The sequence below is a fragment of the Botryllus schlosseri genome, chromosome 15 (genome assembly GCF_051294905.1).
Source record: "Botryllus schlosseri isolate E-star chromosome 15, Bs_hap1, whole genome shotgun sequence".
Taxonomy (NCBI): Eukaryota; Metazoa; Chordata; class Ascidiacea; order Stolidobranchia; family Styelidae; genus Botryllus; species Botryllus schlosseri.
This window is the reverse complement of record NC_137250.1, coordinates 24,022,151-24,048,196: the sequence shown is the minus strand read 5'-3', so window position 1 is coordinate 24,048,196 and position 26,046 is coordinate 24,022,151. Positions and strand designations below refer to the sequence as shown.

The 26,046-nt window shown below is 40.3% G+C and overlaps 4 protein-coding genes across 6 annotated transcripts in view; 2 read left to right on the top strand and 2 right to left on the bottom strand.

Moving 5' to 3' along the window:
• The window catches only part of LOC145457804 (RNA polymerase-associated protein CTR9 homolog), a 486,484-nt gene that overhangs the window by 120,576 nt on the left and 339,862 nt on the right, over positions 1-26,046 (top strand). The window lies entirely within an intron of this gene.
• Positions 48-5,482, top strand: LOC145457820 (serine racemase-like). Its single transcript, XM_080336115.1, has 4 exons — positions 48-715; positions 1,659-1,861; positions 2,441-2,746; positions 5,089-5,482. Exons 1-4 carry the CDS (start codon positions 572-574, stop codon positions 5,423-5,425), a joined length of 990 nt encoding a protein of 329 aa, XP_080192241.1. The 5' UTR covers positions 48-571; the 3' UTR covers positions 5,426-5,482.
• On the bottom strand, positions 6,132-7,315 carry LOC145457849 (putative protein BRICK1-A). Its single transcript, XM_080336146.1, has 2 exons — positions 7,053-7,315; positions 6,132-6,993 (listed from the first exon to the last, which is right to left on the bottom strand). Exons 1-2 carry the CDS (start codon positions 7,107-7,109, stop codon positions 6,808-6,810), a joined length of 243 nt encoding a protein of 80 aa, XP_080192272.1. The 5' UTR covers positions 7,110-7,315; the 3' UTR covers positions 6,132-6,807.
• Positions 9,094-25,673, bottom strand: LOC145457830 (R-spondin-2-like). Of its 2 annotated transcripts, XM_080336128.1 has the most exons (6): positions 25,389-25,673; positions 23,979-24,050; positions 12,455-12,634; positions 11,197-11,346; positions 9,987-10,172; positions 9,094-9,426 (listed from the first exon to the last, which is right to left on the bottom strand). In XM_080336128.1, exons 1-6 carry the CDS (start codon positions 25,489-25,491, stop codon positions 9,275-9,277), a joined length of 843 nt encoding a protein of 280 aa, XP_080192254.1. In that variant the 5' UTR covers positions 25,492-25,673; the 3' UTR covers positions 9,094-9,274. The 2 variants fall into 2 exon arrangements, with proteins under 2 accessions (XP_080192254.1, XP_080192255.1); XM_080336129.1 differs by lacking the exons at positions 23,979-24,050; positions 25,389-25,673 and adding an exon at positions 14,641-15,348.

Here is a 26,046-nt window from a genome sequence, read left to right as displayed (position 1 = left end):
GTAAACCTCGATTGGTCGTATCTCAGCATACGAAACGTAGTGCATTATTCAAACTGCTGTGACGTCAGTATAAGTGCTAATCGATTCTGAATTCGGTGCTAGATTTTTCCCAACCCTCGTCGTTAGTCAGAGATAAGATTTCACTCATGACTACGGGACTTAAACGAAATGTCTTATCACACTCGGGAAAATATATTCCGTCTAAAATTGCTTTGCGCCCGTAATGGTTGAGTGAGTATTCATTGTATTCTGTTTATTTGTGTGAAATTCATGTTTTAATGGTTTTTTTCAACACTTGTCGATGCACACTTCATTTTGCGTACCAATATTTTATATTGATGTTATGTATTTGAGGTGGAATTTGGTAGATTTTAATTCTGTGACTACGCGAAAATTCGGGATTAGCATATGGTTTTGCCAGTTTGAGAAAGGGTTAAGAACCACTGCTAGAGTCTAAATTGTGTTGATATGTTGTACTGTTGCTGTTCACAAATATGTTCGGTCTACAATCAAAACTGTGTTGATATTTTGTACGCTTGTTGTTTGCAGAACTTAGTTTAATGCCGTAGGGATGAAATATTGTTGCAATGCAAATGCGGTACGGTCCGCCATGGCCAGGATCAGGCCGCACGTGCACAACACACCCTTGATGACGTCGCAAACTCTCAATGAGATGACAGGGCACAACGTGTTTTTGAAAACGGAAAATCTTCAGGTAGATAAAAATATCCATTAAAAAAAATTGATCAAGTTTTTTCGACTCGCTATTCTTTTGGTGTCTTGAGTTAAGAAAAATGACGCTGATACCGAAATCCACAATCAGAAAACGACAGTACAAACTGTTGGCTTAACGCTCATGAAATGGTGGCGTCTGAAGTCGAATTGCTGTTCAAAATTGACGTGATATTTGGTGATACGATTGTTCCTTTCAATTGCTACTAATCGCTCACGATTACCGCTGTCAGCCAAAAATGTTCGGGTTTATCTCCATATCAAAATATTATTCAATTGGTAAAAATTGATAATTCATTTTGAATGGTTCATGTGGACACTAACTCTTGCATATACGCGTGAGCAGATATGATCCAAGTAGTTGTCGCTGGTACTCAAGTAGTAGTGACATTATCACCGAAACTACTCACTTTTAAAATGCGTTACTGGGACTAGAACTTGTAACATTATAACTGCGCAACTAGAACTACTCACTTTTCAAAATCCACAACTAGATCTAAAACTACTCACTTTTCAAAATCCACAACTAGAACTAAAACTACTCACTTTTCAAAATCCACAACTAGAACTAAAACTACTCACTTTTCAAAATCCACAACTAGAACTAAAAGTACTCACTTTTCAAAATCTAGAACTAGAAGTACTCACTTTTCAAAATCAGCCTCCACAACTAGAACTACTCAGTACTCACTCTCCAAAATCCAGATGGGTATCAGGCATTATATTTTTTGTGGTGGCCTAAACGGTACATATTTGAACTTAGACGTATTGCATTCTGTTATGACGTCATAATGGGTTATACTCGATTACTCGACTCGAAGCATATTCCGTAATTCAGAATCAAATCACTCAGGCACTCGATTTTGCCCAGCCCTGTCATTAAGTAACTAGATTGATAATTCGCATAAGTCTGTTTGCGTTGCCAGAAAACGGGATCGTTTAAATTTCGAGGAGCCATGAACGCGGCTCTGAAGATGAAGAGTGAGCGACCAGAGGTGGATTGTTTGGTCACAGACAGCAGCGGAAACCACGGCCAAGCTCTGGCTCTGGCCGCCAAAAAAGCGAATCTCGGATGCTACGTCGTAATGCCGAACAATTCCGCAGAATGCAAACTCGAGTCTGTAAGAGGGTGAGTCAATCCAACCGCTGACGGAATTGAGATGTGTACAGGATCGGGATGTTGGGTTCTAGTTTGATTGTTATAGTTGTGTTAGTGTTGTAACAACTGAAAAGTATATGAACCAGTGCCTGAAAGGCTTGGCCTTGACCATAATTATTTTAATCCTGATTCCATTTTATGTAACAGGATTTCAAACCATGTCCCGAACATCCAGACTGCGATAACTAGATAATTGTTGTCTAATTACTCCGAAGTGTTTCTATACTCTCATTTTAATTCTAATCTAATTTCTAGTTTTCCTGTAAATGCTACAGCAGAACAGTGTCGTACGAAACGAACAAAGCTTGGTGCAAGGACATTTGTCATTCTCCTGCTTATGGGAACCAACTCTGAACTGGAGCTGATTTTCTGTGAATTTTTTTCTGATTTGGAATTTCATACCATCTCCAATTTCTTGTGAATTCGCTGATTCTAATTTGGATGAAAATGTGTAGCTATCATTCTAGCTGTCGTTGGTCATTTGTAAAAGCTGAATATCTTCGAGCGGTCCAAACTCCAAACCTGCTCTCATCTCTCTCTCTCTCTCAGATACGGAGCGACCGTCGTATCGTGCGAGCCGTCGGAGATAGACAGGCAGGAGGGGGCCAGGGAAGTGGGGGCAAAACACGGGGCGGAATACGTGAGCGCGAGTCAAAACCCGGACGTGATCGCGGGCCAAGGTACAATTGGGCTCGAGATTCTGCAGCAAAACCCGAACATCGAAGTTATCGTCGCATCTGTGGGAGGGGGCGGGCTTATATCTGGCATAGCTACAGCGGCCAAGGATTTGAAACCAGAGATCAAGATCATCGCAGCAGAACCAGAGATTGCCAATGATTGCTTTCTCTCCAAGAGGTACAGAATACCATTAAATATTATTTTATATTAGAAGAAACCCAAATGTTTTCGGCTGATACTCATCAGGGGCAGGCTTGATCAACTAGATCAGTGGTTCTCAACCAGGGGTCCGCCAAGCCGAGCGAGATAGTGTAATGGTTATTCGTCCGACTTCTCGATCGGTAGGTCGTGGGTTCGATCCCCGGCCGGGTCATACCAAAGACTCGAAAATTGGTATCCGCAGCTATCCTGCTAGGCGCTCAGCAATCACGGATAGCATGGAGGAGAGAAAAAAACGGGAGTAGACTAGATTGATAGATCATTTATTAAATTCGTCTCACCAGGAAAATTTGAAATGTTCAAATAATCGGTATAGACAGGGAAGGGACGATACACCGAGTGGTCATCTAGTCAATCCCCTCCCCAGAGAGCATACAAATTATATCTCACGAGACAGACAAACACAATGATAAATTTCCAAAACACAAAATGAAAGAGATCGGTATAAACGAACAACATACACATAAGAAAGCCATGCGCGAACAGCAACAACAACAGTGCATCAATCACAGACCAATAGGTTGATTAGAAGGGTCCAGCAGATTATCTATCAGTGATTTTAAATAGTATATTCATATTGAAATGAACCCGAATATTTTCGGCTGACACTCGTCAGGGGTAATCAGTGATTTTTTAAAACCGTTGAAGCTTCGTTCACGAATAGTAATGGGTATGTTATTCCAGAAGTTAGGACCGGCTGTCAAAAGAGATCGTTTGCAGAATTCCTTCCTTACTAAATTGTGGCGGTAATTTGGTGTGGCTGAAAATCTGGTATTGTGACTATGGGTGGATGTTGATAATTGTAATTGATCCTCCAAACTAAAGGCGAGCTGTTTATTGTGAAATCTATACATGAATTTAGCTACTTCCAGATATTTAATTTCTTCCACTCTCAATATTCTCCACTCTCGATATGACTTCCCAAGATTACATCGAAATGACCCCGTAAGGGCACGAATGGCGTTGTCCACAATAGAATAGACTGGATGACCTCACGGTCGTATCGCAACTCCGTCGTTAAAGCATCTCGATGGTGCAGGCGAAAAAGAATGTCATATCTCTCTCTCTCTCTTTAAAATTACAACCTAGTTGATAACGTAATTTGTATTTTTTTAAATCAGGAGAATCACAAAGCAGTTTTGCTTCATTAAATACTCACATCAACAGAATAACCGTCTGAGATGAAATATCCTGCTGTGCAGAAGCGTTTTAATTGCTAAATTGCCAATAGCCTACAGACACAAATATTTTGCTGTTTAGATATGTTTCGTTGGGGATTGCGGAAAATATAAAAAGTTGAATTAGCAAGGTCAATCACGGTGACTTCGAAATGTTTACAAAAATTCATTTTCTCCTGTGATACTCATAACCTTTTTTCCATAATAACTTCAAGATGAGCTGCTAGATAAAAAAGGACCATTGACCTGGCTTGCTGTTATATGTTCCTTAAAAGACAGTCCAAAGTGGGTCCGCGAAGACAAAAAGGTTGAGAACCACTGAACTAGATGATTCTAGTTGTCAAATAAATCTGGTTCTAAGCTGATTTGTCAAATGTTTCTATGCTCTCTAACCTTATTTTTGGTTTTCCTGAAAATGCTACAGGAGAACTGTATGCTGCGAAACGAGCCCAGTTTGGTGAACAGACATTTGCTTCTGAGCATCAACTCTGATTTCATATGATTTGGGCTTTAGCTTGTATTTCTTCGTATTCGGAATTCCATTCAAATCGCAAGTTTTCACAAATTCAGTAATTCTAATCTGATTTGAAAAAAAACTGCGTATGCACTGTGGAAAAGTACAAGTACTTCGTTACTGACCACCTCTGAGTAGAAGTGAAGCAGTCTAAAAATCATAACAACTTGAAGTAGTGCAAAGTAGGCAAAATTTATTTTCGAATACTGTGAAACAAATTGAAGAATTTCATTACTGACCACCTCTGGTCAGCATACGACCTCAATTTGAATGTTAATTACGACCAACCATGCGAAAAAACATTCATGAAACATTAATCTTCATGAGCACACGAGACCATCGATAAATTTTATTCCATCGTGACAACAAGACTTGGAGAACTAAGATAACGAACCAGATAGAGCTAAATGACAGTAATCTAATTTCTGGTTTTCCTGAACATGCTCCAGAACTGTACCGTGCGCATCGTTCTGCTATTGGGGTCATAATGTAGCATAATCAATTAGGACTATTTTGGGGTATTATTTTACACATAATCTCGATTCGAAGAGACTCTTGAAGGTTAAGAGCTTAAGTATGCAATTGAATAATCTGAATACATTGTTCAGATCTGGAGTCTTGACTGCGAACGCGACGTTTCCGACCACGATTGCGGACGGAGTTCGGGTTAGCGTTGGTGAAAACACATGGCCGATGGTACGTGATCTGGTTGACGACGTTATCACTGTACAGGAGGATGAGATCAAAGCTGCCACGTTGTTAGCGTGGCAACGATGCAAGTTGGTTATCGAGCCAACCGCAGGATTGGCGATCGCTGCGGTGCTGTCTGATAAATTCTCAGATAGTTTGAAACGTTTGCTAGGCGACGACAAGCCCACAAACGTGGCAATTGTGATTTGTGGCGGGAATATAGATTTTTCTGCAATTCCGAAACTCTTACTTTGATTTTTACTTCTTTTTCTGAGAGATTGTGCAATAAATTGATATTTTCGCAATTAAAAACTGCCAACAAGCGTAAAAAACACCCTGAACAGACCCTCGGTGGTATTGAACGTGCATCATATAAAATAATACTGTTACATAATATCCTTAGAGGTCTGTGAGAGTGCAATAAGTCACCAAGAAACGACCAGATTGTCCTTTGAGAATGTGTGCGAGGGACTGTAACTTGGGGTGACCATAAGAAATCTGATAAGAGGACACTTCAAAATTTTCAGACTTGCAAAACCGGAGGAAAATTCTTGAAAAATGGTAAATCTTTTCCACTTCGTGGTCGGTTGATTAAAAAAGAAGTCCACTTTCTCGCTTTTTCTTTCACATTATCAGGTGGTTGACTAAAAAAAGGTCAACTTTCCGGCCCAGCTCCCAAGATACCCGCCGGAGCGTTACTTCAGTGCTGATGTACTGTATCTAAGTCTATTTTGACATATATATATATAACCAAAATTCTCAAAAAAGAGGACAAAATCTCAAGAAAGAGGACATTTAGGCGTCCTCCGAGGACACTTTCATAAAAGTCAAAAAAAGAGGACGTATGGTATTGGTAACCCTACTGTAACTGCCTTATATGTAGTCATTAGTTATCTTGTGTAAAGCGTGGATTAGCCTAGATAGAATTGATCTCGATTTGACATGTAAAACGAGAGTCGAATTGCTATGTTTGAGTTTACTGATGTCCCCGGTAGTTATAGGCAAAAGTTACAAAAACATAGGCTACTTGCCATAGGTCTTCGCATGTAGAAAGGCCCATAGAACGCCGGACCATGTTTGCAACAACAATCAAAACGGAAGGGCATTTTGTTCAAAAGCCCCCTTTAAACCAGCAAGTTTAATGGTTACAGTAACTTCTTTGATGATAAATACGTCTACGTCTCAACGAAAATCTTATTGAAAGTACAAGCAACTGGCTCGACATGCGACAAAAGAGGACATTTGGGCATTTTTCATTCACTTGTTTTCAAAATAGACGACGAATCCTAAAAGGGGGTACGTCTAATGGATACGCCATGCATGTGGATAATTCGAATGGAACACAGTTAAAATGGTTTGAGAACTCCTGTTCCACTGGTCGCTGGCGATTGACGAGTGTCAGTCGAAAATATTCGGCTTTCTTTCGATATAAATATATTATTCAATTGTGCATTGAAATTCTATACCTCCAAGATTGTCTTCAAACAGAGCTTTTGGTATGAACTGGTTTTTCGTCAATTGTCGCCCAAACCGACCTAAATGCATTTCCCTGCAGCTAATGCAAAGGCGACTTGCATCAACGCATGCATAAATAAGTACTCTCAGCGAAAACTACTATAGCGACAGCTAACGACTGTTTATTTCTTGGCCGCTTTTTCGACCCTGGCTTCGATGAAGTCTATTTTTCTCTCAAGCGCCGAAAGCTTCTCGTTCAAAGACGCGAGTCTGCTGCGGCATGAAGCGTCGAACAAGTTCAGGAATGAAGTCATCTTTTGGATGCCAGACGTCACCACCTCGATGTATTCTCGGTGATCCCAATCGTCCTGCAAATAATATTGATTTGAGTCTATTTCGACCATCTTGCCGCGTTTTCTTATCAAACCTGAATTCTCTGATGTCGCAAATTCTTCATATCTGAAGCTTCCTGATCGACCGACATTTCACGAAGAACTGAGTCGACAACAAGATTGCGATATAATGAAAAGGCAGTAATGCAAATGCAAAACACGTCTGCAACTGTTGTCAGTCCTTCGGGACTTTCGCGCAAGCTACACCTGTTCGCTTGTATCGTAACAACCAATGTCGACGATCGATAATGATCAAAATCCACGCAAAACGAAATTAATATTCGGCCCAAAACTACCTGCATCAACAGAGTGTTAAAAGAACAAAGCCGCTGGCATATCGTTTTCACACAAACGAAAACATGATAATGAATATCCATTGCTGCTCCCTTTTGGATACCATGTTTAGACATGCGAGGCTTCGCCTTGGAAAGTGCCGTCGTATTGCTCGTTCGAAACGCAACAACGCGATGACAATTGCTTAATTACAAATGAGCTTACAAATATTGGAGATTTGGCATTTCAGAAGGACAGGATTTCGGTTTTGAATCCCAACCTTCCCTGCGTACGCAACTGCACACCAGTTCAGTTTGTAAACAATTTTATCTGATCTATAGGCCTACACCGTAAGATTACAATACAATGAAAAGATAGCATATAGGGTGTCGAAACGACTTGTAGCGGTCTTTGAAATCAGACCACAATAATCAACATTAGTAGACTACTTACAAGCTTACGTTGTAGTTGGCTATAGGAGTAGGCTAATATAGTATAATCTAGGCATCATATGCATTTCTGTTCTACGGACAATAACATGCATTTCTCTTCTACAATCGATAAGATATAGCTTATACGCTTTCTTGCCAATAATTGGTGCTTAAATTTGGTCTTACGGATGTATAGGTGGGTAATGTATTATCATTTATCAATTTTTTTCAACTCTGTAAGGTTTCGAATTCTATCTATTGCTAACTGAGACTATACAGTTGCCAACGTAGTTTAGTTCTACGTAGGCCTGCGTGAATGTGATATTACGTCCTTTGAAATCGCAATTAATTCGATATTCGCTACGCGATGCAGAGTAAACTAGCGACTCAACCAATACCGCAGTCCTCTTTTACAATGCGATTGGTTAAATTGTGCCTGGTACTTCGGAAATTCGACTTGATTTGACTCGAATTGACTTGACTTGTCTTGACTTGAGTCACCTTCAAAAATCGAGTGATTTAATTGACTTGACTGGAGTCAAAACATGAATTCATTCGATATGACTTAATTGTGACGCGAAGACTTGTCCTCAACCCTACCTGTATCTAAAATTTCTTCCAAAGCAACGCAACCTGAAACTGTTTGCGTTGTAAAGCCTAGAATGCTGAGGTGGGAGGCGACTTCGGCAAGGAAGTCATTCACTTGCTTGTATTGAATTGTGATCGAGCAGACGGAAACGCGTCATCAAAGAAAAGCGTGACTAGGTTTGCATTCGAAACAGAATTGATCAACTGATGCTCGCAAAGTTACGTGACCTGATCTGTTGATAAGTAAGCCTTTATATATGAGATAAGAAAACGCGTTATTACATATAAAATGTGGGCGAAATGCTGTCGAGACCCTCCTATCTTTTCATTATCTTACGATGTTTTAATCTGATGAAAATATCAATAAAACGATTGATTTCATCATCGATTTTGCGGTCGATGGTATGAAAAAATCGAGTAACTATGTGATTCCATTGCGATTCGTAATTCGAGTTTAGTATTCAAGTCATCTGGTATTTTTTTCCGGGATGAAGTTTGATTTTCGATAAACATTTCCTTGAAATGTCGTGTCCACAAACAATCAACAGGCGCAAACTTGTGCTACAATACCGTTCATGTTTTGGGAGCTGGGATACCAAAGGTATAAATGCACGACTTCCGCTTGAGTATCAAAAATATGACTACTTTGGCAAGCTCTAATGATGTGTATATTTTCATTGCTCGAGATAATAAATGAACTTATGGATACGGAAATCTCTGTGCCCAGGGCCCAACACCGCACTTCGGCTTTGACATAAGTTTCGAGACGTCCAGACCGCAGCACTCTGAGTGATTTCGATATTTATTTCTGTGTTGAAAGAAAGAAAAAGTAGAAAACGAATGAAAAAATATGATTCCATGGCGTGGTTGACGGACGCTGTCTCCGTATCGCCCACTATCGGCGGCGACGAATCGATTCGTCTCTCGATCTGCACATTTTCGTTTCGAACTCGATTTTGTCGCGATCACGTTTCTCTGTCTCGGCGCGATCTCGCGGCCATCGTGTCGTTGCTCCTGATCTTGTGGCGTTTTCCTTTCTTCTTCTTTCTGCCTTTCCTCGTTTTCCGGCTTTTTCTCACGCGCCTGCGCATTTGGCGGATGAAAATCTTGTTCACCACTGGAAAAAGCATTGCAGGAGTTTACTACAGAAATGTACAGTTGAAAAAACCAGTATATTACAATAGAAAAGGCTGATACACAAGACTGCTCGCACCTTTACGGTAGAGTTGTGTTGGAGTGGTGTATATAGGCCTACTTAGTAAAATATCCTCTGTTTTAACCTCACTTGAATTGAACATTAGGCCTACCTATCGTTTCGACCACCACACCAAATTCGGTAGGGTCAAGCCAGGGATATCTAGAAGTTCTAAATATCCCCGGGTCAAGCCCACCTACGACGAAAAGAACTAATCGCAAAGCATTGGAATTCTTACCCATTCTTACCCATTACCCATTCTACTATATTATTACTAGTACTGCAATTATTTTAAATGGATCCGCTATAGAAACTAATGGAAAAGTGTCGGGATTAATAACGGTAAATGTGACTTATTGGGATGTCGATATGCGGACTGCAGTTAGTTGACGGTCGACTAACTACTGATTTTTGAGTAGTTCTAATTCTGTAGTTCTATAGTTGCGCATTTGGAAAATCTAATAGTCTGATGCGTTACTCACTCGGGCATCGGTTGGCTGGAGTTTTGCATTTTTTCGTTTCCTTCAACTTCGGGCAACGTTTACCGTTTTCTGTCGGTTCTCGGACTATAATTCTGGTTCTCTTCTTGCGTCCGTACTTGCAAGACTTCTTCTGAGACCTGAGCGCGCACGAACTCCATGACGCCCAAACGCCAACCTCACAATCAACTGCAAAATACACGAAGTCAGCTTTTCTATCACTCAACCCCAAACTAGGATTGCAATGGCTCGAGTCGAGTTTTTGTTGACTCGACTTGTACTCGAACTCGAGTCACCCTGCATATTGACTCCGGTCCGTGGACATATGAGCAATGAGCAGGTGACATTATAGCATGCGACACTTCGGCATGCGACAATTGGGCATGCGCCACATGAGCACGTGGGTTAAATTACGGGATAAGGGTGGGTTAAGGTTGGATTTATGGTTGCGGTAGGGTAAGGCTTTGGGTTAAAAATATAGGGGTTGATATCAGGGTTATGTTTCGGGTAAAAGTTAATTTTGAGGTTATAATAAAGTCACATGCTGAAGTGACGCTTGCTAAAGTGTCCAATGCTCAACTGTCGTTTTCCATTGTGTCGCATACTCATTTGTCGGGCAACCATTGACTCCATTAAGTCAATGAATCTTGACATTGTATATGACTTGATTCGAGTCTCGTGTATCAGTACCGGTAGGTCTACTTAAAAATAGGCCCATAACTATCTATTAGCTGTTTGAATAAACGTGTTAAGAATGGGAAAAATGAGTAGCCTATTATAACTTCGAGGCATTCAATATCACATGACTTTGAAAAAGCGAGTTGGACTTGAAGTCGATAAGGAATAGTGAACACTGTGACTTGGACTCGGACTCGAGTCTCAAGTCTTAACACTCGGCCCTTTTAACCCTGACTTCGACTCGGACTTCAAACAGTGGTGAATTGAAAATGACTCGACTTGATTTGAGTCGAAATTATAAAAGCAATATTGACTTGTGAGCAATGTTCCCTATAAGCTGCGCAAATGCGCAGTGCTGACACTGTCTCTGCACACAGATGACCGAAGTGATGACCCTTTTTTAGTCGTCACGCACTGTTGTCCAAGGGTCTACGCAGTGAGTTGGTAAGTGTGCGCAGACTCGTCAAAAATTATAGGGAACATTGCTTGTGAGTTGTGTGATCTGGTAACTTGGTTACAACGCTGCCCTACGAACCTTTTTCCACGCACTTCTTGCTCTTCTTGTCTGGCCCCAATCCGCTGGGGCACTCTAGCACGCACGCGGCATCGTGCAGGTAAAAGCCGTCCTCACACGACATGCAATACGCGGCGCTGAAGCAAGAGCTGCAGTTAGACTGCGAGCATTCTGAAAAATGAAGATTTAAAATGAGAAATCGCGAAAAGATATATCTGAGCTCGTGAAGAGAGAGAGAGAGAGAGAGAGAGAGAGTCTTTATTTTCATCGAACCAAAATACATAACAAACGGCAGTGATGGCGGTACAGAAAATATGCGTGCACAGTATTCGGTATTAGATAGGAATGATCGATAAGACCGTGAAGGTCATCTAGTCTGATCACACCAGCATCAAACAGGTACACTTGACTCTGAACAGTCTGGCTGTAAAGAAATGTTTAGTTAAAGGAAAATAGAAAAAAAATCAAACAATGGTGGCAAATGATCAATGAAGCAATGTCTGGGCGAGGTAGGGCAACAGTGTTAGTGTAGAGCTTCTCGGAGGTACAGAACTTCAATGCAATTGAATAGTATATTGATATTGAAATAAACCCGAGTATGTTCGGCTGACACTCGTCAGGGGTAATCGTCAGCAACTAGTAGAGAATTGGAAAGAACATTGTATATCAACAATCTTATCACCAAAAATTTGAAAAAAAAACAAACATTGCGTATCAACCAGATGACATTGTATGGTTATGGTTCATATCATATACGCCGGCAGAGATCGTTGTATCAAATCACCATGAGTTACATAAAGTACCGATAATTGCTCGTTTAGCATATCTATGGGTTTGTTTCATTTCATCTTAATCACTTGTCTGAATGGACAATAGTAAATGCAAGATTGTGCTACTTAGTACAACCAAATACTCCAATCACCACGGGACGGTCAGACTAACTTTCGCATAAGGTTGGGTTTGCATGGAGTTCGCGGTTTCAGAACATGACGGCGTTAGATGGTTACAGCTCATATCGTCACCAATGACTAAGTTTGCTGTTTCAAAATATTATGAGTTCCATGAAGTGTCAAGTTTAGGTTAAGGTTGTGTTTCATTCAGACTTCCATCTAGTTATTTGGCGATCATATAAATACTAGTTCTAGTTATAGTCTTCGTTGAGCATTTTGAAAATCCTGTAGTTTGTACAAGTCTGGCTTCATTCGAGGGGATAAAATGCATAATTTGACAAGGTCAATACTACTAAATCCTCCAACCACATCGACAAGGTCATACTCACTTTTGCATAAATTTCCGTCGATTGACCTCTGACCGAAGTATCCGGGCGGGCATCGATGCGTGCACTTGCCGCTTTCCCTGCCTCTCGTTAAATCGCGCGAGATGTGCAGGAAATTTCGAGGCCGGCATTTCGTGCAGTCGTTCACCGGATCGCAAGCCTCGCAACCGCGGCTGCAACCGCCTGGAATACACGAAGTGTGGGATTCATAAGTGATCTGACTGAGGGTGAGAGTTTTTACTTTAGTTTATTGATACGAATTTCATCATTTCAAAACACCATAACATATCGATACAATGAACACATAGGAAGGTGTCGAAACGACTTAGTCCTTCAATCTCCCTCCTTTTCTCTCGGCTATGGCCTATGGCTACGCGCCTGGTTATTATATTTTTAAATTTGTTTGTGATATAAGGGTGACGGTATGCAGTCCAGATTATTGTTCATAGTTTTATTCTTTCAAAAACACCACAAGATTGTGATACAATGAAAAGATACAGTAGATGCCGACACGTCCTATAGAGCACACACGACTTGAAGTATAGTCTTTGGAATCAGACACCCACCTGGGCCTAGGCGATGTAAAGATGAGGCATGCACACTGGGTGGAAAGTAAAAGAAAATAACATTGTTGGTAGTTTGTGTTCAATGGTTCGAGTAATCAAATCTGAATCGAGTATTAATTCTAATGATTCGAGGCGAGTTGAGACAGACGATTCTGTCGAGTGCTGAGATGATACACCCCTTGTCACTATGAGTTAATTTATCAACGACATTTATAGTTTTATCATTCTGTGAAGCTGTTTACGTCGTAGCTCCGCGCTAGAACGACGATTTCGACGTGGGAATGTATCTGATCGCAAAAGAGATGTAAATGTCGAACGCATTATCGCAACATAATATCCGAGATAGGATCTGAAAACTTTACTTGGAAATTCTCGACCGGAATCGGTCACCGAAGATATGTCGCGGAAAACCCAACTGTCGCCCTAGGTTGTGACGTTACAACAGTTTTCTAAATTTTGATATCCATTTTTCAAATTGATAGAAGATCAAGTTTTTGTAACATTTTCATATTTTTTCGGCCATATCTTGGCCATGTTTGTGTTTGTCACATCGTTTCAAAGTTAATCACGGCCAAGGTATGATGGCCGGAAGAAAATGAAAACTTTACATGAAGTTAATTTTCTCAGAATACGTAAAATGGACACAAGCGACAAGCATGAATAGTGTAGTAAAAACCTCTAAGTCAATGAAAGCGTGCAATTTTTTTAAAAAACGTTTGTTATCATTCGTTCCGAATCAAACTTTTGACGTTGACGTCATATTGTAAAGTCGATTTGAAAAGTCTTTGTTGTCTCGCAAAGGCCGCCTTGAAAAGAACCAGATCCAGAAAGTAATGCGACAGATGTCTGGACTTCGTTCGAAAATTAGCGCTTTGGAATGTAAAATGGAGTTTGGCGCAAATCTCCGGAAAAGTCTCCAACTCACTAATGTTTTTTGGGTAGTTCTAGTTGCTGCGGATTTGAAAAGTGTATAGTTGCGCATTTTGAAAAGTGAGTAGTTCTAGCTCTAGTCGCGGATTTTGAAAAGTGTCAAGTTTTAGTTCCAGTTGCGTATAAGTTGAAAAGTTCGAAGTTCTAGTTCCAGTTGCGGATTTTGAAAAGTGTCAAGTTTTCGTTCCAGTTGCGTGAGTTGACAAGTGAGTAGTAATAGTTACGCAGTTTGAAAAGTGTCTAGTACAAATTACCAATCTAATTAGGTGACGGTTAACTTGCTACTGTTTTTGAGTTGTTCTAGTTCTAGTTGCGCATTTTCTAAAGTGTCTAGTTCTAGTTCCATATTTGCACATTTTGAAAATTGAGTAGTTTTAGTTCTAGTTTCGCATTTTGAAAAATGTTTAGTAGCCTACAAACTATAGGCCTACCAATCTAGTTAGCCGACGGTTGACTAACTATTGTTTTCTAAGTAGTTCTAGTTCTAGTTGCGTACTTCGACATGCGTCTAGTTCTAGTTACGGATTTTGAAAAGTTTTTAGTTCAAACTAACAATCTAATTAGCTCGCGGTTAGTTAGCTACTGTTTTATTAAGTACTTCTATTTCTAGTTGCGGATTTTAAAAAGGGACTAGTTCCAATTCTATCCGCCTATTTTAAAAACCCCAGTAGTTTGCACAGCAAGCGATCGTACCGTTTCTTCTCGGCACCATCCTGGGCGCAGACCTGTGAATTCTGAGCCCGTTCGTTCGTCGGCTTGTCCGTGGCAAGATGCGACGACACGCGGCTAATCCCACCAGTAAAACAACCACCGTGACCACACTACATTTCATCGTAACAATGAAGAACTATATCTGTGACTAAAAATGGCACCAAACATCAAAAGCTCATCCGCGAAACCCTGTCTCCTTCCCAGCAACGACTCGACTGAGTCGTGGCAGAATCTCTGGTCTTTATATAACCAGCAGCTATTAATTACAGGCCTGCGACCACACAATAGAAAGATGCATCGTATCGGGGCGATATTGCGTCTGGTAATTGAGGTCGCTTGGCGTGAACCTTTTGCTCTCTGTCGAGATTTTTTTCGATACGCGCAAATCTGTGCGGATGTCAGGGTCGGATTACATCGCTTAACTCGGTTATGATATTCGAAAGCGCATTAATTCGAGATGTTAATAACACAGCTCAAACTACACAGGCTAGTATCTAACTTTACACGCTGTACGGCCAACCAACCTCAATTCTGGGCGATAAATCGTCCATTTTCGACGCTAGACTGTAAAACGCAGTCATTTATTTTCGGGCGACACATCTAACGACTTGTGGTGGGCATTGTTACGTATAAATCACCGATTATGACAGGCAAGCACGCGATCAAATATTTTCGTTTCCGTAACTAGAGCGGCCGATTGAAATTCTATTCCATATTCTGATTCATTTTCCATTTCCAATTCCATTTCATATTCTGCAACCATTGAAATGATATTCTGGATATTTTATGCAAAGTATTTCGAACGACCCCCCTTTTCGCGGGTTATGTATATCGTCAGAGAATGACGCTGATGAGTAATCGCGGCGTATTCAAATAGATCTCACCAATCAACTATTTAATAGCATAGAGTTTGATAACCAAAAGTATTTCTGTAGACATTTCGACCGATTTTAATTTGGGTTTAGGGCGAGAAAACTGGTGGTAATAACCACTGCTATTTCTCGCTCCGTTGCAATTATTCGGGTTTTCAGACGTAAAAATGCGGAGGAAAATCACAGGGTTTCATCTCCGATGGATTTTTCTGTTCAGATCGAATATGACGCCTTTAGACAGAACAAATTTAAAGTCCCTTATAATTATAATTTTTCATGTTGCTGTGTGTGTTTTTTAGTGTTATTGTTTTTATGTTTTATCGACGTTCCTATTTCTCAGTATTTTTATATATTTTTTTAATAGTTAATCTAAAGCTATGAGGGTGACGCCACACACCAAGAATCATAATGATTCACATTCGATCATGAATGTTTGAACCCAAATTGTTTGCGACGATTCAGAAAATTCTCAGCTGACTAAGAAGCAGATCTTGGTTTTTAGAGGAAAAAAATATGTTGATATTGGTAATTCATTCACTAAAATGTTGTTTTTGTTAAGATTATGTCACACAGAGAGAATATGTCGTACATTTCAAATTTGATTATCAATATTACTGAAGTTCAATCCAGAAGTTTTAGTGAATAAATTAACCATGTAACATAGGTGTGGCGAGATAGCGCAGTGGTATAATCCGCGGCTGCAACGCCAATGGGTGGCGGGTTCGAGTCCGATCGAGGTCGACTTCAGAATTTCTATACCTAAGTGTTGGAGGTTTATCTAGGCTCCTCCTCGCGACTTCATCCGCGTAAGCGGTGTCTTACAAAAGCCTGTTACGGAAAAAAAATGAATAATATCGGCCTGGTGTAAATGACCGTATAGTAGTCGACAAACGCCATGAATACCACAAAACAAACAAACAATATAAAATGATGGTTTCTTGTAATTCTCAAGGTCATATTTTGCTTTTTGAAAATGTGCATTTCCAGATTGTCATGTCACAAATTGCATTCCAATCGGGGTCGTCAGAAAATATTTTATCGAAATGTAAATTGATCGGCGGTTATCAATAAATTCAGTTGAGTCATCACGTCTGTCGCGTAATAAAGCAACGGAGATAAGAGGTCGAGTCTGGAAAGTCCTTTTATGGTTGGGCTTGGGTTGTCACGTGCCTTTAGATCAAAAGTTGGTAATTTGAGGATAAAACGCGAAAATGAGTTGTTTCGAAATTAATATCTCGAAAATCGACGCGATCGAGTGTCAAGGTTCGTGACATCACAATCGTAATTGCACAGTTTGAACTTTCTCATGAGAGCCATGCGACAGTAAGAGGTAGTGGCGTTTTTCATTACAGCGACGCTCCGTCAACGTAACCATCCCCATTACGGTGTCACAAGTCTTACGGGTAGATGCCGGGAATACATTATGTGGAATTATCCAGAAAACTGATTCTGAGTCACAATGTTCCCACGGCCAATTACAAGGGTTAAGCTTGGATCACAATATTTCGAGCACTGAAATATTACACACGCCAGTATAAGAGTTAATTTATCAACGGGAATTATAGTTTCGATACTATTTTCCGCTGTGGAAAGCTGTCAACCTAGATTGGTAGTAACGCACCATACAAAATATGCAACACAAAGGTGTGTACGTTAGTAGAAATAACATATCTGTGATGTCGTGAATAACCCCCAGCATTGCCACCAAGAGCAATTAAATAGGCATGGTCGAAAAAACACCAAATTATATCTAATATGATGCGGAACTGGCATTGTATTCTTTGCAGTCGCGTAAAAGGCACACCAGACTTTCCGCATCATCCATACTGTTATATTGAGTGATATGAGAATATAGTCGACTAGACCCCTAACACTCGATTCCTAATCGAATCACTCAGGTATTCGATTGTGCCCTAGTAATCGGTATCGGCTCATCAAACGTCCTGTTTACGAGCCAACAAACATGTAATTTATTCCGCAGCCTTCGTCCGCGTTTTATAGACAACACTCGATTGTTTACGTCACACTTCGTGCGAAACTAAAATCACACGATAGGTTCCAGACATGCCAATTATGGTGAAATACTCGACAAACAGATTGCTCCTCACAAGTATATTATTCTGATCGTAAGTAATATAGTTATTTATATATTCATGGAGGAAGAGAGGGCACAAAATCCACGCTTATCTCTGATAGCAGCCATTTCCAATATATGTCAAAACTAGTCCGAGTAGAGGCAGAATTACATCCATAAATTTCTGCAAAACTACAAGTACAAGTAGCAATTTGAAATACATCTCAAGCCTACTTCAAGTAGAAACAGAAATAACTTAACTTTCTACTCAGCCTAATGCTATCAGACGTAGATTATTGCTATCATAACTTTTATGGTCACTTATGGCGGAGCCGCGTTTTGGGATTCGGGTTTCAACAGAACTGTATTTGGGTCAGAAATTCTACAATTGTTGCCGGATCGAACTCAATCATGTACTCATGGATGTAGAATTTTACGTTGCGTTCAAAAATACCTAACATGTCGATCAACGAGCTCAAATATAGCCATATGGAACTTCCAAAATTTTTACTTTCAAAATTTTTAAACTTCATATCCTAGGTATGCTAACGTGGTCTATGAGGAATTGTACTTGGTTCATAAAATCAGCAACAAAGTAAAGTTAGTCCAAGTACTCAAGTAGTTTAGTCAAGAGGTTTTGATTTAGAATACTTGGATTGTGACACAAGCAGGGGCTGATTGCGTCGTCGACAAAGCCCGAGGCTATGTGCGTATTTTCCGCTCATTTTCGGATTAACAACACGATCCTGCGCGGCAAACATCAAAGCCCAACACGGCCGCCTTGTGTTCTATGATCAAATAAATGCGCGCAATGTCATGTAATAACGGACCGATGTCCAAACCCAGATATAGTTCGAACCGAACTGTCAGAAATTCTGGTTTTAAAATGCGCGCGTTCTAAAGCTGATGCTCGGCGGATGTTACTTTATTGACATTATGATGTGAAAATGGCTTTCATTATGAGCCGATAATTACACGTGTATATCAAAGACTCTAATATGAGCCTCTTGTCGGCGCATCAAAGGTGCCCGATCTCAGAAAGGCGTGTAATTTGCTTGGCGAGTTATCACGACAACTTTTTCTACATCTTATCATGGCCATGCTCTTATTTCGCTGTCTCGTGCATTTCTACGTCACAATCAACCGAGAGTCAGGAATAGTAAGGGAGATTCGAATCAAAAGCGAAAAATTCTATGTTTACTCGCTCGTGTCAAAACAGCCGCCTATTCAGCTCAGGCACCGTTCATAAACAATCAAATTGGCCGCGTCTACCAACTCGAAACGGCTATTTCCAGTAACAAGAGGATTACGACAAATCTAAAAGTTCAATAGAGACTGTAGCAACTAAATTTGTACTTATAAAACTTGGATGTTGCGTTCTACAATGCCAATCTCATTCGTTTCATTGTTATGACAGTAGCATAGATATTCGTATCGCTGATTTATTTTTGACGAGCACGAGCATTCGTGTTGATAAATTATGCTACAATGATTGTTGTCTTGAAATCTCAAACTTGAAGATTACTTTCATTGCAATAGTTCATTTGTTGTAAGCCGAAGACTTTTCGGGAGCCTCTTTTCAAGACTTATCTGCACGCTAAAGCGATCTACACAAATGTACTGTGCCTTATTGGTTTTACTTTTTAATATGTCGGAATTCGTTTAGTACGCCTATAACTCTGGAAGATATATAGTCACCTGGAAATTCTTCAATTATATTATATCCAATATTTCGATGCATGTTATGTTGCGTGCAATCTTAATGATCTGTACCACGAGCTATTCAAATCTCAAACTCATCAAAATCGAGGTTCCTCCCGAAAACGCGACACACTGTTTCCATTTCCGCTCGACTTTTGTCGAACTAGAACTACATAAAAGAGGTCGTCAGGCTTTAGCATTTACTAACACCGCTTCACCGGATTTTGTATATAGTTATACCGTTTTACATTTGCACGACTGAAGAGCTTCATTGAGGTACAGAACTTCCATATACAACTGAATAGTATATTCATAATGAAGTAAACCCGAGTACTCGTGGCTGACACTCGTCAGGTGTAAACGTCAGCAACTAGTAGAGAATTGGAAAGAACATTGTATATCAACAATCGTATCACTATTTGCATGGCTGTAAATTATTCCTTGAGGTTTGTAACGAACCGAAGCACATTTCAAACTTTTGTAACTGGACCTAAAAATAGTCGAGTAGTCCTGTCTGCGCTGTTGCAATTATCCCAAAATCTCTGCTTTTCTTGAACTAGAAAAGGCGGTCTGCATTTAGGATTGCTAATCCAACTGATGTCAAGTCGCACATTTCTGGAGCTAATCCCCGCGGATATAATCTAAACTTTCCATGCTGGTAGAGCTCGCAGCCAAACCAACAGGCACTTAGGATTCTTCGGAGCGAATTCTCAAACAACACTTTTGCGGTTCGTTCACAAGAGTCCGACTTTCCTTTTCAGCGATTCGGCTTTGATTGCTTGCTCGCTGCCGACCCGTAGTTTTGAAACAGGCGACTTTTTCCTGCCTTGAGCCCCCGCACGGTTCAGCTGCACCTCTGACCCCGTAGTTGGTGGGGTTGTGTCGTCAAAGCTCTCGTTTTCCCAGACCCTACACCGTGACGCCTGGCTTTGATACAACCTGCTGTGCTAGAAGTGGGTTTGGGGTGAAGACCACCGCGTTTTATGAGCAAATAACTGGCCGTGGGTGATGATGATTACTCAACAAAGCCATTTTTGTTACAACGCGATATAAATAGCTGGTTTGTGGTTCGAAACTTGAAAATCGCTTGCATCATAACATGCATTATAAGAATACATTTATTTGGTGGTACACGTTGCAGTGACGGCGCCGTGACGAAACAAAAACAACCTTTATTAAGGGGTATTATGAGCAGGAATATCCCCGATTAAGCGGTACAGAACTTCAGTATCCAATCGAATAATATATTGCTACTGAAATATTTAGACTAATAGAGAATTCAGAACCTTGTATGCCAGCAATCCTATCACTTGGGGGTACAGAACTTCAATATACGATTAATTAATACATTGATATTTAAATAAAAGCGAATATGTTTTCCGACGCTCGTCAGAGGTAATTGGTAGCAACTGGTTACTAGTATGTCAAGAATCGTTTCACGGTGATGGTGCAATATTAGGTGATACGATTGTCGATATGCAACGCTCTTCTGATATCTCTACTTGTTGTTGACGATTACCCCTGACGAGTGTCATATTCGGGTTTACATGTGCTTATCATAACATGCATTGTAAGAATATATTTATCGTAACTCAAAGACGTTTCGGGTGTTTCTTCTCAAGACTTATCGGTACACTTGTCGTGGTTACGTCACAGCAACAAAATCCTCTCTGTATTTCGAATTTGATTAACCGCATTTTCTGACATTCGCTGTCGATGAGAACATGAACAAATTCTACTCATTGTATATAGCGATAGTGAAGTTATGTACGCCGAAAAGCCTATCTAGATTCAACAGTTAAACGGGCATGGTAAATTATGACGTGGCAATAAGAATTACAGACAATATCAACAACAAACTACGGAGTAGCAAAACTAAAGGCATAAATTGCACAAAACAAAGCAAACTATAAGGCAGTGGTTCCCAACCTTTTTCGACCCATCGCCCCCTTTTCAAGTTCAACACCGATCATCGCCCACCAAATTTTGTGAACCGATAAATGGGCATGCAAACTGTAATCACCGGTGGGTTGATTTAAAAAAAAGGTCAACTTTTCGGCTCGATGTCGAATTGTGCATTTTTGCAACCAATTTTTCGTGGGTTGACTAAAAAAAAAGGTCATTTCTCCGACTTGACTCCAATATAGTCGTTTTAACGCGTCATCGCCCCCTTATCGCCCCTTCGCTATTTTCACCCCCTGTCGCCCCCTTTGTCCATTTTCACCCCCCTATCGCCCCCTTCGTCATTTTCGCCCCCCTAGACCGCCAAATCGCCCCCTGGGGGGCGATATCGCCCACGTTGGGAATATCTGCTATAAGGGAATATTTGTAAATTGTACGGAAACTCATTTTGTTCAAACTGGGACTACTCAACTGATGCCAACACTTACAAATAAAACATGGATGTATTGTTGCCAAAGTCCTCCAGAAGCAATGGTTACCAGCGCTTGGGTCGCAGCCCAAACTTATCCTAATCATTTACTGTGTCGCTTGTATCAGGTATATTGTAGCTGAGGCGTAAAAACTTGCAAACATACACAGCAATGGCCGGTGTTCCAAAAACGTTAGAACTCATTTTGCGTCAAAATAATGTAGAAATTAGTTCAGTGCAAATAGTAGCCGACGATTATCTGCTTGGATTGCAAGATTTTACCGACGATCTGAATTGTGTTTTTAAGAATGTGTTGGGAATCACTGAGCTAGATTCTCAAGAAGTAATGTAATCTGTGCAGAATCTCATTTTGTTTCCATGAAGTGTGATTTCTCAACTAAAACCAGGATGTAATGCTGCCAAAGTGTCGTGAGACCCTCAAATGCAGTTCCGGGGTTCGTCCATCATCGCGCGGCACCCGAAAACGTTTCCGCATTTTTGAATTTGCGTTTCCGTGACGGATCCGATAATCTCGAAATACGAAGCAAGAACAGCCAGGTGCGCGTAGGTCTAGGGTTAAAGTTCAAATTACCGTGACTGAGATGGGAGTGTTCACTCCGATCAAAAACAGTTTATTTACAACCGCACTGATTATTGCGGATAGATTTTATATGAATATATTATTCAATCGTATATTGAAGTTCTGTATACCTCCAAGAGTCCATTTTGTTGCGACCAAAATTGCGAATTAGCGAATTTTCAAAGTAAGTGAGGTTGAACAGGAGTGTTATTTTCTGAAAAACGTCTATTTTCAATGATGGTGGTATAGCGGTATTTCCATCATCGCTGTATACCAGGGTCCCAGTCTGAGTTGTAGTGGCTATGCGTCTAGAATACTTGTTTTGACGACCACGATTACTTGATAGGAAGTTAAATTAAAATAGTCGCAAAATCAACGATTTGACTACCATAGTGCCGTCACTGACGAGTCAAGGTCTGAGGTCACGCTTGTCTTGTTCTCGCGTTTGTTTACGTTTGACCTGTAATTACCTCTCAACACGCGATCGCCCAACCGTGGCGACACATTTATAACAACACGGATTCGGTTTCAGTCAAACTTTGCAACAGCCTCTTAATTGCAACTTGCCCGCGTATGTTGTCATTTCAAATTGTATATTTTGATCATCTGTTCCACATAACTTCACATATTTGCCAGCATCAAGCAGGAACAGAACAGTGTTTCTCAGTGCGAACTAAATTTGATGGGACCCCTGACCGCGATGTTTGGGAGCTGATGACTAAAATGTGATGACTTTTGCCCAGCCCCAATCACAGACTACTAGGCCTATTGTCATCTGGTCTAGTTGTCGTCTAAAAAGCTACCGGATCACTTAAAAAAGGCCGTCGCCTTCGTTTGTACAATGCGCTAAGCGCTGAAATTCGGGACGTGAGCCCAAAATAAGGACATATCTTATAAAGCAGCGGCCGACAACCTATGGGCATTGACGGGTCGCCTTAACTTTCACTGTGGTCACTATAAACCTTTAAAAGTCAAAGTCTTGCAGTAGGACAGAGCAAAAAAGCAAATTCCCTTCGAATTCCCTTAGAATGCTAATTTGATTTTCGCGTCTTGAAAAGGTCGGTGACCACTGTTTTAAAGTTAAATTTAATTCAGAGTTGCACTGTCAACATTGATCTTTGATGCACCGCATAAAACTTAGTCTGTGGACTCCCAAGGGGTTTATGTACCCCTGTTTAAGAACGTAGCTAGCACCCCTGCTCTATCTTGTCCCTGTATGTGCAACACCACTCTGCCTGTCCTGTGAAAAATTCAATCGCGTATATGAATGTCAGGTTACCGTCTAAATTTCGTCGTTTACCTTCCTGTGAGTTCGAAAACAATATTTGGGTTCTGTGCTCTCAAATTACCGAAAAATTGTATTTCCAATCATCTTATTTCCTTCGTTAATCCATATATTTTGCATGATGCTGTGTGTTTTATTCCTACAATTGCAGCTTTTTTTAGTTAATTTGAAGTTTCGAGGGTACCGACTTCTGTAGCAACGTGCTTTGATGAATCTCTTATATCGTCTACAGTTCACCAATTTGCATTTTTTTTATGTATGTTATTGATTTGCAACAAACGACAAATTTAGATTCTCTCTCTCTATGATGATCCACTTCACGCTCTTTGCAATGAAACAAGACCCACAATCAACCAAAGTACATAAACGAGCCATAAATTCCAACGAGTCATATTCTACTCTGCCAATAACTGCACAGTGGACAACACACAACTCACCATTTATGACGTCAAAATCCAGCGAAAAGAGGTCGTCTTCTTCGAAGGAACTTTTATGAATTTGAACTGGAACTGAAGAAATGAAAAAACGCATTATATTACAATTAGTAAGTAATACAACAAAAATCAAGTTCAGTGCATATCAAATCAGCGATGGTTCTCACAAACACGAGAATTGCAAATGTCTGTACATCAAGCTTGGCTCGTTTCGTGCGTTGTATAGGCTAGTTCTTCTGTAGCATTTCAGGAAAAGGAGAAATTAGATTAGAATTTAAAATGTCAGTATAGAAACATTTCGCAAATCAATTTAGAATTACATTACCACTATTTAGCTTTAGTTTAGTTAGATAACTAGAATTATCTTCATAGCAAAAGCCCAAAACGGGGGGTTTGTCGTAAATCGGCGCATGAAAGGGTTCGCACTAATAAAGAATTTACGACTCGCAAATACCCCGCTCTTTGGAATCCCGAGACAGCAAACACTGTTTGGAACAAACTACAAACACCAGATTTCATACGCCCTACTGACTCACGTCATACGTAACAGTGGCGACGCCGTGACGAAACAAAACAATCTTTATTAAGGAGTCTATAAGAGGTAGAAAACTTCACTATATTTTATTCGTATCGAAATAAAAACCAGAATACAGTCGAATCTGCTTAATTTGGACACCTGATAACCCGGCAACCGTTTTATTCGGCCAAAATATTCTGGGACGTAACAAACGTAAAAACTACACGTGAAAAACTCAGAATAATTTGGACAATTCCCCGCTTAATTTGAAGGTCGCAATTCCTACCATTAGGATCTGACACAATTAACAGTACTTCGTTCGTTGAGATGAGTGATTATGGTGAAATCATGATTATTCATGCAGTAACAATAGACTATCAACTCGTGCGTTTTGTGGATTTCACCTTCAGTCCGCGTTATTAGCTTTTCCATAAATAATTTTATGCCCGGCTAAAAGCTTTTAGCTTTTAATTCCTATTGTTTTGTGGTATACTTTTATCAAGTGAAAATACCCTTTCAGCCGTGGCCGCCTGGCTTAGTACTGTATTTCATGAATTACTGTACTATTTCAAATCTATATAGTGCGTGTTACACAATAATATAATGTGTGGTATTTATTTAGTCCTTTGGTATCAAAATACTGCACAATATAACTAATCTGATGGTATATCTACTGTGCATTTCATGCGACCAATGCCGATTATTAGAGAATAGCGCTTATGCAGCTGAGTTTTCCACCTTTATGCATGGCAATGAAACGAAAAATATATTTTCCATTTAATTCGGACATAAGTGAATGGAATCAAAGCGTCCGAATTAAGCGGAGTCGACTGTATTCTCGGCTGACAAAATATGAAAAAACAATATTTTCCGGAGGCTCGGAATATCAAACTTACGTTTTCGGCTTCTCTTGGTTTTCGAGGTCGATTGATGCACGAACAACGCCAGTAATATTGATATAATCAGTCCTTTCTGTCGCGATAAATCCAAGTTGAGCATCGCTCAAAAACTCAAAACTCGACGAGAATCGTGATTTCTTACGTAAGAAAACCGTACGGAAGATCAAATCAGCTACAATCCGCGACGGCTCCTCTTATTATCAGCATCGTAGCATCGCAAACAAAATTGAGTGGTGTTAACCGATGCTAAAGTAACGAAAGCCAATAGGGATTAGCGAAAATCTGCCAGTAACTTAATTAACATGCCAATTAACACATTACTTCTTAAAATATTGCTAAATTAGTAGCTTCCACCAATCGTGTTAATCTCGACTCTCCGCAGATTAAAACTACATTGCTGCGAACTGCACGCGCGTTTCGATCGCTCCTAGTCGGGGATTTTCTTTCAGCTTTTCTACGGAATTTCAAACGTATTTGACTGAGTCAGCTCCAAATATTCGGGTTTATTTCAATATGAATAAACTATTCAACTGTTTACTGAAGTTTTGTGCCTCCATGAGCCTCTTAATCGATTGTAATGACTGCCTCACCCTATCTCAGTTCTGACTTTGAAGTTGCATGTTTTGCGAGTTTTCGCATTTTCAGTCAAAATTCG

What these genes read in the sequence shown, in the direction of transcription:
- LOC145457849 (XM_080336146.1), bottom strand. Translation starts at nt 7,109, where the DNA reads ATGTCGGTCGATCAGGAAGCTTCAGATATGAAGAATTTGCGACATCAG. An exon ending in TGCGACATCAGAGAATTCAG is followed by an intron (nt 6,994 to 7,052) that starts GTTTGATAAGAA and finishes TATTATTTGCAG; the next exon opens with GACGATTGGGATCACCGAGA.
- LOC145457830 (XM_080336128.1), bottom strand. Translation starts at nt 25,491, where the DNA reads ATGCTCAACTTGGATTTATCGCGACAGAAAGGACTGATTATATCAATA. An exon ending in CGACGGAAATTTATGCAAAA is followed by an intron (nt 11,347 to 12,454) that starts GTGAGTATGACC and finishes TTCATTTTTCAG; the next exon opens with AATGCTCGCAGTCTAACTGC. An exon ending in TCCAGCCAACCGATGCCCGA is followed by an intron (nt 9,427 to 9,986) that starts GTGAGTAACGCA and finishes TGCTTTTTCCAG; the next exon opens with TGGTGAACAAGATTTTCATC.
- LOC145457820 (XM_080336115.1), top strand. Translation starts at nt 572, where the DNA reads ATGAAATATTGTTGCAATGCAAATGCGGTACGGTCCGCCATGGCCAGG. An exon ending in TGAAAACGGAAAATCTTCAG is followed by an intron (nt 716 to 1,658) that starts GTAGATAAAAAT and finishes TTGCGTTGCCAG; the next exon opens with AAAACGGGATCGTTTAAATT. An exon ending in GATTGCTTTCTCTCCAAGAG is followed by an intron (nt 2,747 to 5,088) that starts GTACAGAATACC and finishes TACATTGTTCAG; the next exon opens with ATCTGGAGTCTTGACTGCGA.